General features: G+C 43.0%; 1 protein-coding gene across 1 annotated transcript in view; it reads right to left on the reverse strand.

Moving 5' to 3' along the window:
- Positions 1–11,279, reverse strand: part of DTL (denticleless E3 ubiquitin protein ligase adapter) — a 23,413-nt gene extending 12,134 nt beyond the window's left edge. The window contains exons 1-11 of the mRNA XM_085054864.1: positions 11,171–11,279; positions 10,905–11,030; positions 9,988–10,086; positions 9,602–9,663; positions 9,390–9,510; positions 8,878–8,943; positions 7,620–7,735; positions 6,873–6,946; positions 6,071–6,174; positions 5,037–5,141; positions 2,979–3,091 (exon numbers count right to left, since the gene is read on the reverse strand). Of these exons, the coding sequence (XP_084910990.1) occupies positions 2,979–3,091; positions 5,037–5,141; positions 6,071–6,174; positions 6,873–6,946; positions 7,620–7,735; positions 8,878–8,943; positions 9,390–9,510; positions 9,602–9,663; positions 9,988–10,086; positions 10,905–11,030; positions 11,171–11,216 (1,032 nt within the window). The 5' untranslated portion in view covers positions 11,217–11,279. The remainder of the gene's footprint in view (positions 1–2,978; positions 3,092–5,036; positions 5,142–6,070; positions 6,175–6,872; positions 6,947–7,619; positions 7,736–8,877; positions 8,944–9,389; positions 9,511–9,601; positions 9,664–9,987; positions 10,087–10,904; positions 11,031–11,170) is intronic.
- Between the last annotated feature and the right edge of the window lie 11 nt (positions 11,280–11,290).

An 11,290-nucleotide genomic window follows, 5' to 3' on the forward strand; every position in this document is an offset into this window, starting at 1 on the left:
TTACCAATATTCCAATCACAGGTCAATGGTTTATTAAAAAAAATGAAACCACTGCCAACAAAATCCTATAGATGAACCTTCACTGGCTTTAAAACTGGCGTTTGTGCAACTGCTAAGTGCCTGTACCTCCTCCTACCAATCAGCTGGACCCAAGACCCTCTCAAGAGCTCATAGAAAAGCTCTCAAAATCACCCACGTTCATTCAACTGATCTCCATTTCTCTCACACTCTTCATAACAATCTTTTTCCTATTCTACAGTATTGCTACTTATCTTTGATTCCAGCTCCTGTAAGTGACAGACAGAGCTGAAGCCAGCATTAAGTGGCCCAAAGAAGAAAACACACACACATACACATTCTATCCAAGTTTTGCGCTTGCTTCCAGCAGGGAATCCTTTCTGGAGCTCTGAGTCACCATCACTGATGTGACATTATAAGGGAGATTTATCAAGTGGATTTGCATAAATGACTAAGGGAATGAACAGCTCCTTTACTGTGTGGGAAAATGAGTAGACATTATATGCATGTTTCAAAGGAAGATGCAAGACTTTGGGGACGGCTGATTTACACGCAATTTTCTCTTGTGGATCATCTCCTACAACAGCCTGTAAAACTGCAGCTAAATATCCAGCTTCAGAACTCAAATTGTTCTGATACAAACAGGTTCATCTTAACAGGACGGTTTCTTTTCCCCCTGGCATGATAGAGGCAATCACTTGACTAAATATCCACTAAATGCCTTGGTCAGAGCATTCCCTTCACTGCCATAACATACAATGCCATGGAAATTAAATCCCTGTTTAGGGAATAAACAACAGATCTTGGTGCAGAGAACACCTTCACTTACATTTAATAGCAATCTTGCTATTATGCACTCATAGCAGACACAACAGTGGTCCAGTGGCCACTGATTGCTGGAAGGAAAGCAGAGGCAGGGAATTACTCTTTCTAGGACATGGTGGTTTTACACTATAGTAGAGTAAATTAAATCAACGACACCCAATTTATATTACTGTGAAGTGAAAAAGGGTGCAGAGTTATGGCTGTGGCCACTGGTGGCAGAACACAGTTGGCCAGTCTGTGCATGTTAAGTCAGGATTAGCCACAGCACAGGCTGCTTCTTTTTCCTGATTTGACAGGATATTGTAGGGGAAGTGAGGCCTATTGTGGAAAAGTTAAAAAGAGAAACCTAGGAAATGAGCCTTTTTTTAGTTACTCTACTCACTGGAAACAGCTGTTACATCCATCTTCAAGATCCAGCATTAAAATGGTGTCTATGTTTTTATGCACCATATGACACAAAAGCATGGACATTCCAGGATGGGACAAACCAAAGCATAACTTAATATGGTTACCTTGGAGTGATCCATATCAAAGGACTGAAAGAACAATAGAAGTCCATGTCTAAAAACAGTATTTTTTTATTTCCAGGAAGGTACCTTAGATAGGTACCATCTTTGTGGAGAAAAACCTCTCTGCTAGTTTCTCAAAGAAATAATCTAAGTGGAAAAGGTCTTCCTCTGCCTTTCATTCCTCTCTACATACAGAAAGAGCTCTTCATTAAGTTCCTTACAACATTACCTATTAACTGCTCGTGCAACATCTAAACATGATTTTTTTCACTGCATAGTAAGTCCTCATGCCATGAAAAGATACATATGTTTCAGAGTCAAATCTATCAACATTTAAATTAAGAAGCCTCTGAATATGAGAGATCTTGAAAGAGACAAATTCACTGGAAGTCCCACTTTCTAACATGGCTATGGGATTAAAATAAAAGTAGTCATCTGATGATTTATTTTATAAATATGCAATACGATCTGTCACTCATATGCAATAGCAACATAATGCATTCTGTACATGAATGCATTTTAAATGTGCTTAAATGCTTAAATTTTGAGATATAATGACATCCTTGAATACTCTCAACTGAGTCCCAGCCTGTGTGCCAAGAAAGTATCATGAAGCACATGAATGCAGAATGTGCAACTCAAGTTCACGCAGCCATTTTTGCTGAACTTGCAGAGAACACGAGGAAGGTTAAAATTACACTGCTTGGCATAGTAGTCATGCTACCACACTCCTGCCTCTGCTGAGGGAGCAACCCAGCTGCTTACAAGTGTTCTCCAAATTAAAGAGGCTACAGGCTACAGGCTCAAATCACAGCCTAAGCAGGCTGACCCCCTCCTCTGAGAGGTTTGTATTTTACTTTTGAACTCATTGTGAAATGGACACACCAGTCAACATCGCCTAAAAATGATCCCAAAACTGAAATAGGCAGCCACCTGTAGTTTCTGTCTATTCTACTTCAGTAAATCTACTCTGTTCCCATATGGGGAACATGGAGAACAGAACTTGATGCATGCCTTATTGTGAGATCCCTGCTATTATCTTGGTGACATTTGCATTTCCTACACGTCACTGCAAGATGCTGAGAGACTAAGCATCTCAGTTGTCAGACAGTGCTTTGGAATTTTGCTGAAGGCTCTGGCTGAGCCCTTTCTATAATACAAAGGCGTTACTACTGTAAATTAAGCATGAGAAAAAGCTCCATCTGAAGCAGGAGCTGGAAGAGGGAGAGGTGGATGGCAAGAGTGCCCTTTAAAACAGTTAAACTTTAAGGTTTCTGCTAATGTGCTCCATTGCTAAATATGAACGGAGAACTGTCTGTCTACTTGTCGTAGCTGCCTGAATCAACAGGACTGAATGAACATTTTAATGCCCATTAAAACCAGACTACGAACAGCAACTTGCGATAAGCAGCAGTGATGAGACGTACTGATGGCAGGAGGTTAGCTGTTTTACATTAAACAATTACACGCAGCCTTGACAGCAACACACACACTCCAAGCACAACACGCCAGGAGCTAACCCCACGCTGCTTTGGGTAGGATTGGGAGGCAAGGAATGTCCTGTGTGGACATGAAAAGCAAGAGCAGCTCCAGGCTGCATGCTTGGGTCTCCCCCCACTGCCTCACCTTCCAGATGTAAGCGTTGCAGTCACTGGAGCCACTGACCAGGAACTGGTCATCTGGGCTGGTGCTGGATTTGACATAGAAGGTTGAATTCTGGTGTCCACTAAAGACAGCCACTGTCAAGAGAAAATTAAAAAAAAATTTAAAAAAGAAAGAAAAAGGAAAAAAAAAGAGAATAAAAGCCCCACTCAATGCACAGCCCCACAGCCCTGGAGTCAGTTATGCAAGGAAGGCTGATCTTACAGGCTTTTCCTGCCTAGCCACATGTCCTTTGGAGAAAGTGGTTGCACTGCTCCCTCGCTCTGGGGCTCCAGCAGCAGGAAGTTTTTATTATTCAGCTGTAGCCCTTCAGGCTTCCCAAACAAAGCAATGGCAGTTTCATTAAAGCTTTAGCTTGACCCATATCACAAGCAGGCTCAGCCATCACCTGGGCTGCCCCACTACTCTGGTTCAGGTTTCTCACCCGTCCCATCACTTCAGCAAGGGCAGTCCCGCAGCAGGGCCTTCTTCCACCCAGGTGGCAACAAAGGCACTGGCTGCTCCTTCCTCCGGCTGCCAGCAGCTTTATTTCCTCAACAAAACTTGCATTCTGTCAGTCATGCTCTCCTGTATTTAGAGCCTCGGCAGTGTTTGCTAAAGCCTTGAAATCACCTCAAATGGCTGACATTCCCCCTACTGAGGGCCCTCAGAGCTGGCACGAGAGCCAAGGATGGATCTGGAGTGTCTGGCTGCACCATGTCCTGTCTTCTCTTGGGGCACAAAGGACAAGTTTCCCAATGTAGCACCAGGAAGGGCTGACCCCCTCTCCTCCAGCCCTGTTTTAGCAGTGGCTCTTGTGAAGGAAACAACCTACCGAGCAAAGGACACATGGCTGCCTTCAGCAGTCTCGTAAGAGTTACAAGACCCCAAATTATCCCTTGATTTTTTTACCCACAGCTCTCTCAGTGCAGCGGCCAGCAGACAGCAAATCCCTTCTAAAACCAGGCGGCAAGTGCTGTTAGAGGGAGGATTTCCTGCCTCAGCGCTGGCTAAGAGCAGCTGCAGCTGCGGTGAGGGCGGAGAGGAGCAGCACAAGGGCAGGCAGGCGCTGCCCTCTGCGGGATTCGCTGCACTCCTTGCGGCTGGATGAGCAGAGATGAACGGAAAATGTGCACACACAGGCCAACAGCTCCATGAGGAGGCCGAGGGGTGCGCTGGTGAGAGGCTGCTCCTGCGAGGGGACAGGCCAGGCAGCCCATTCCCACAGACTGGCAGTGGCACCCGGGGTTAACCTCAACAACCGAGCTATTAATATTTACTACTTGTGGCACTTCTCCGCTCTGGAAGTATTCCCACCCACCAGACTGCCTTCCTGAAGAGCAGACAGAAGGACACATTGTTCATTTAATTTCTGCTAACTGAGAGACTGAGAAAAGGCAATGGAAAATAAATTATGTGTCTGGCTGGAATACATCTAACAAGTTCTGTCACTTTCTGGGAAGTGACCATTGGCCTATGACAAAGCAGCTTCGTGCACCAAAGGCTCTGGGCCATCTTGTGCATGGAAAGGTCACAGATGCAGAGCTGAAGGAATCTAAAAGGCTGAAGTGTTTCACGATGCTGGGGATCCTTTCTCCCACAAACTGTGGTAGAAGTTAAATTCAAAAGACACCTTAAAATATCTGAAAACAACTCCTCAGGTGGTCACTTTCAATGGATTCATATCTAAAAGTCTGACAAATCAGTGACTGCCAGTAAGAAGAAGAGTCAAACTTGCTTCAGGCAGGTAGCAGCTGGATTAGCCATTCCTCACTGAATAACTAGAGCCAACACAAAAACTACCATCAGTCTCTGTCTGGGTGAACCAGTATCTGCACTCATAAATGTTTTTGTGCTGTTAATTTTGTGTGGACGGCTTCATACAAAATGTGAATCTCTCCTGCATAGCTTTAGAGATAAGAGCATAGAATAGGTTTCCTTTTAAGTGTTGAACCTGGTCTCTATGTCAGAGGGACAAACTTGCCTTTCTACACTCAGTAACATCTGGTTTTTTGCAGCTATTTCCACAGATGTCAGGCTTACCTGGAGTGGTCATTAAACTTGTCATATTGAACATGTAGATACTGTCATCAGTGCAGTTAGCAAACAGATTAGCACCAGTGGAATCCAAAACCAGGCTAGAATATCCTACAAAGAGGGAAGTTCTTAGTAAGAAAAAATAATTTTGGAAAAGAGACATTCTCAAAGAAATGCCCAGAGAGGGAGATTTGGAAAGGATCTGTAACACATATGAGATTGTCATTGGCAAGTTTTTATGTTTGACAGAGCACTTGCTGAAGAAGAAATGCTTCTAGAATAATATCTACATTTTCTCATGAAAATTCAGGGTGGTATTTAGAATGGAATTGCACCTTCAGAGCAGGCATGTGATTTGATAGTTCCAAACAGATAACAGGAACAACCAATCACAGAAGCAGAGATCAAAAATAAATAGAAATCCTCATGTTTTGGTAGCCATTCTCTGACTTGCTAGTGATTCAAGTTCAAGGAAAATCTTTCCCTGCAGGCAAATTATTTCAGAACTACCTCCCTGAGGATTTCCCTCCTGTTCCTGGGACTCACACTGACCATTACCATGTCAAGACAGTTGATTAGACAAGTCATCAGGAATTACTGTGTTGCATCAGAGCATTGTAAGGCATTAAAGACTCAAAGGAGGCAGAGAAACAAGTGTGCTATTGTTTTCAATATCAATTTCAAGAGGTGATATTATAAAAACCCAGTCCAGTCCATTGTCTTTGCAAGATACAAGGCAAAAAAAGTTTAATCCGAATTTTACTCATGTATCATCAGTTCTTCATCAAAAGTTCTACTGTTCCCTCATCTCTTTTTACAAAAATGCACTGCTGAAGCTTTTGCAAGTTTTTATCATTGGTGCAATGATATAAAAGTGTGGCACTTTTGCTCTTCAGCTTGAGAATTTGGTACTGGCAATGAAAATCCCCTGCAGAATTTCCAAGTCTGCATCAACAATTGGCTATAAAGATAAGAAATGTCACTGTAAGTACTTCTTAAATTCACTCTGCACTCTAACAAATGCATGTCCAGTGCCTTACCAAGCCTGCGAGTGCTGGTTCCAGGGTAGCAGAAAGACCTGAGGGGCAGCGGGTCCTGACGGAAGGCAGCGTAGTTCCTGCGCAAGTCCCACACTTTGATCACGCTGGAACAGAAAAGAATGAGTGTCTCCAACTTCCAAATTTCTCCTGCCATGCTGATATTTCTGACAAGTAGTTTTAGTTTGTAGTTTTAAAAATTAGGTCTTTCAGTTTTTTTCTTTGCTTTTTGGGAGCAGGCCTCTGTCACGAACCATAGGCAGGAGAGTCAATCTCATGTGCCTCAGAAAGGCTCTGACCACATAGAACCTGCTGAAGAATTGGGTCCAAGAGGGTCATTTCCATGCTAATCAATAAGACAATTGAGCTCCAAGATGCTGCAAGGGATCTGGCACCTAAGAGAATTCATCTTTTGTAACTCAAAGCAACATTTTCTCAAGCACGCCTACACATATCCAGGCCCTGACCACCCACTCACACCCAAAAAAGGCTGTCTAACAATAGACTGTCTATGTGTGGTCTCATAGGTCCATGAGAATAGAGAGAGAGATAAGAATTGCTCTCGTTCTACTTCATAGCTAAGACACTAAAATGAGCATTTACCACATATGCACAATTTGTCCAGTGCTGCAATCTCCAGTAAGGAAGTAAAGCCAATGCAAGCTGACAATATAGCTGTTAATTCCACTTAGCAGTAACTCTAGCCTTGTTGGCCACTGAGTGATCTTAGAGAAAAAATCTCCCAATCTTTTTATGCCACTGAGCACATAGAACAGACAGAAAAGCAGGCATCCTCCCTCCTTACCCATCAACAGCTCCTGCAGAGATAAGAGTATGCTCATCCTGAAGCAGCACCACAGTTACACTTTGCTGGAAATCCTTAAAAAGAAAAGAAAAAATAACTTTATTTTCTTTTAAGGTCAGCAAGATCTTGCTGCTTAGTTCAAGGCCATGTGAGTACAGGGAAAACCTCCTCCTAGCCAGGCAGAACCTAGAAATACCAGATGTCATTTAGGACACAACAATCCTTTGAACACTCCCACCAGTGAAATTGATAAGTGAGAGATAAGTGTTTGGGCAGCAGTTTGAAATGACACCTTTCAGGTCAGAGATAAGAGAGTTGCCTTCATCATAAGGTTTAATAGATTAAAAATGATCAGATCTTACTCCAGGTAAGGCAGTAATTTGTCTGAAATTAAACTGGGGGGAGGGGGCAAAGAAAAAAGACAGGAAAAAAAATTACAACCCACCCTAGCTTCCCCCTCAAAAAAAGGAATGCTGGCCACTCCTTTCCTCTCTGGGGAAAAAAAAAATTTAAAAAAAAAAAGTATTTTCACATAGTATTTGCCCAAAGCTGGCTTTTATAGCACAGGTTGTTAAACTAAGCAATGTCTAAAATTAGCCATAGCAAGTGACCATGACACAAAAACCTATCTCTGCAAAGATAAATGGAAGCATTTACCACATACTTCTCACTTTATTTACTTAGGAAGAATTCTGTGAGTAACACTGTCCTCAGAAGAGATATTTTGTTTGTTCCCCAGATACCTACCACCAAGGGAGCAAGTCCTCTCAGGTTCTGCCTCTTCTTCTTCGGTTTGGAAGGAGTCTGCTTGTCAACCACATTGTGTGCTCCACTGATTTGATTCACCTGCCTGTAAAAACCATCTGAAAGAAATCAAAGACATCTAAATTAGTGGTTTACATGCAATTTTGTTATCACCTTAATAAAACAGGCATCGGCTTGGAATTAGTCCTAAAAGGTGGCTGGGGCTAACCTTCAAAATCATTACTGTATTCTAAAAAAAAAATTGTTACTTACCTACCAAACCAGTGAGAAGAACACGGTGCAAAAAATTACAGATGTCAATGTAGCATGACATCTAAATGAAATCTATGAAACTAAAACTGATCTAGGCAGGCTGCCTTTGGAAATCATTAACTCTTGGTCTCATTTCCACATGCATCCTGGTCTGGTTTCACCTCATCCCAAGCAGAACTGCACTCTCTGGAAGGTTTCCAGTGCTTTCCCCCTATATTTTATAATTTTCTGTTTAGCCTTTTGTCTGTTACTTCTCATTTTATGAAATGTACTGCTTTACTAGAGTAATGCAACTTTTCTACTTTTTTTTCCTACTTCAGTAGTGTGGAGTCTCTTTTCCTCCACTTGCCTGTTTGAAAAGCCAGGGAACCTGGGCCAGATGGAAGAGCAAGACATGTTCAGGCAGTGCAGGCAAGCAAATTGCTGTGGCAGAGCAGGGAACTGGGAAAAGGCAACGAGAGAAGAGCTGGGGAAGGAAAAGCTCCAGGAAACAGAGAGAAGAATGAGCTCATACTGCATTTATAGGTGTTCCCTATAAATATATTCAGTAGCTGCCAGCACTCACAAGCTCTTTTTCTTCTGCACTGTCTTCCTTCCTTCTCTGGCAGTAAAAGTCTTTCCAGCTTTTCTTCCCCACCCAAGATGGTTTTGACCTAAGAAGTCCCCCATCTCATCTGTTTTTGTACTGTGCCAACAAGGATGCATCCCCTCATGTCCTTACCAAAACACAGGGAATTATCAAGCCAGCCTGTGTATCATGCTGCAAATCTGGGACTGCTGCAAAGTGGAAAAATGTATTATACATAGAAGAGATACCTATTCCATTGCTTTACAGTACTAAAGCAGTACAGTTATCTGAGAATCCTATGCTTCTTCCTGAAGTGCTGCCTATGTTGTAATTAAAAGTACAGGTCCAACAAGTCCATCTGAGCAGTACTTTTACATGAGATCCCAAGCTTTTCTGATACACATCCTAAAGTTTATTTACCTTTCTTGTTGCATCTGGTATCCCAAACCATGATGTTTCCATCTCTGCCTCCAGTACAGAAGACAGCTGAGAGAAAAAGAAAGCTATTAGCTTCCAGAAGCATTAATTTAATTAACTGAATGCAGTAAAACGCCATCTATGGCTCTTCTGTCCCAACACATGGGATGGCAATACAAAACTCAGGCCATTGTTTTGTCATGCTTTTTGACTAGTTCCGTCACTCTTACTAATTTTTTTTTCTTTCTACTAGAAACCAGCTTATGAAAAGAGTATTCAGACATTTATATATGAAGTAGAAATCCTAACTTTGCCCAAGATGAGAAATGTGCAGATTTTAGCATCAGGACACCATCAAGTTCCAACGAGTCAGTTTTGCTTTCCTGGCTGGGCTGCTGCTCAGGCCCGTGCTACTTGTACCTGTCAGTTTCCAAAGCCCCTTTTTAGCCCTGAAAGTACTTTTCCAAGAAGAAAAAAGAAGGAAAAAACAGATGACAGGGAATATCAACATTTACCTTTCTCATATCTAGAAAAAGCAACTGACTTGAGGCTACATTGGTGACCTTTGCATATGCCAAGAAGCTCGCCAGCTCTCACATCCCACACCTTGGCTGTCTGATCTCCTGAAGCAGTGACCTTCAGAGGGAAAAATAAAAAGCTTTAGTCATTTTCTGTACACAGTTGCCAAAGCATTAAAAATAAAGTTAGATGGGAAAAGACTGCTTACAATCCTGTGTTCCCCTGGCACCCAGGCAAGATCAAATACAGCATTTGAGTGAGCCTGCCATTCTAACAAGAAAACAAAAGCCAAGATTAGTTCAGTGCATTGTAGCATGATATTTTGTAGAAAACTAAATTACATCAGACATTGAAATCAGGAATCTTGTCAACAGTTTGCCTTAGGCATGAAAAACAACATAGAACAATTCATCTACTGGTGTTTCAAGAGCACATTCATGCTGCTGCTTTGCAAAGAAGACTCAGCACAGTATGTGGAAGGATTTAAGTACTGCTTACATTTATGTTTTAAGGACTTGCAAAAAGCTTTCTTTGATTCCAGCAAATCCAATACTTGTCACATCAAATGAAGATCACCTTGTATACAACATTTACCTTTAAAGATGAGCTTGTTGGTGGTCTGTGCTTCAGTATCATACAGTCTAACAAACCCTTCTTCATTTGCAACTGCCAGTACATGCTCCAAATTTGGGGCTGAAAACAAATTGAAACACATTATATTATGTAGCTAATACATAATCATGCCCATGCTCTTTGTGAAGGGCCACAGATGCTTTGAACAGGTTATGCAGCAAACATATAGCTGTGAAATAAACAGCATTTACATAGCAACCTAAATGTTAAAATACAGAAACGTTGGCAAGCATTTTTTCCAGATGTTCCATTCAGGAATGATTATACATAAGCAATCAAATGGCTCCAGGAGCAACTTATGAGATAATGCCTGTTTCACCAGCTATAATAGTTCTCTAGTTACAGTTTTCTGTATCCATAGTACATATCATCTATAGCTTTCAGTTTTCTACGATCTGAGTTGGAAAAGCAGGAAGCCACCTTAGAGAAACATAAAATCTTATGCCAGAACTAGAGTACAACGAATGAAAGAGTTTTGCCCTAAAGATCCAGGAGCTTCATTGCTTACTCCTTCCTCCCATCATCGGGAAATGCTATGTGTAACGGCCTGGTGACACCCATCCACCTCTGATTTCCACCTAAGGTGTTCCATCGTGTTATAGCTTTTATATATTTTGAACAAGGCCCAGTTTTTCACCTGTGTAGCCTCACACTGTCACCAAGAGGACATACCTTGAAACACAGGAAACAGAGAGACATTAAAATAAATGCTTTGCAGTTGCTCCTTTAAGGGAGTGCTTTCCATCAGTGTATCAAGGAGCACCACGATCCAATGTTTATCGTGTGTAGGAATAAGCACACTGCCAGCAGCTCACTTTAAAACAAGAAATTCTGCTGACAGCAGAGCCCCGCAAAAGGGTTTCAGAAAGTGATTTTACCTGTAGAAAAGGTGCAGCCGAAAGGAGGGACCGGCATTCCGGTTTCCCCGTAAGACAGGTGGTCATCTTCGTGGCTGCACTGGTAGCTCTCCAAGAGATGCTGCAGGGGAAGCGCTGAGGACCGACCTACAACGAGACAGACGGACCGTAAGCGCCCCAGACACCACAGGCTCGGGCGCCAGGAGCCGCCAGGCGGCCGCCGCGGCGGTGGAGGCACCCGGGGATGGATCGGGAGGGGAGGGAGTGCGGAAAGGCGCGGTACTCACGGGCGGGCGCGGCGGCGGCGCGGCGGAGCAGAGCACGGCACAGCATGGCCACGGGGACACTGCCGGCGCGCCGCGCCAGCTCCCGCCAAACGACCGGCCCGCCAAGCGCGCCGCGCGCCC

Source organism: Lichenostomus cassidix, chromosome 3 (assembly GCF_008360975.1).
Source record: "Lichenostomus cassidix isolate B80296 chromosome 3, HeHo_3.0, whole genome shotgun sequence".
Classification (NCBI taxonomy): Eukaryota; Metazoa; Chordata; class Aves; order Passeriformes; family Meliphagidae; genus Lichenostomus; species Lichenostomus cassidix.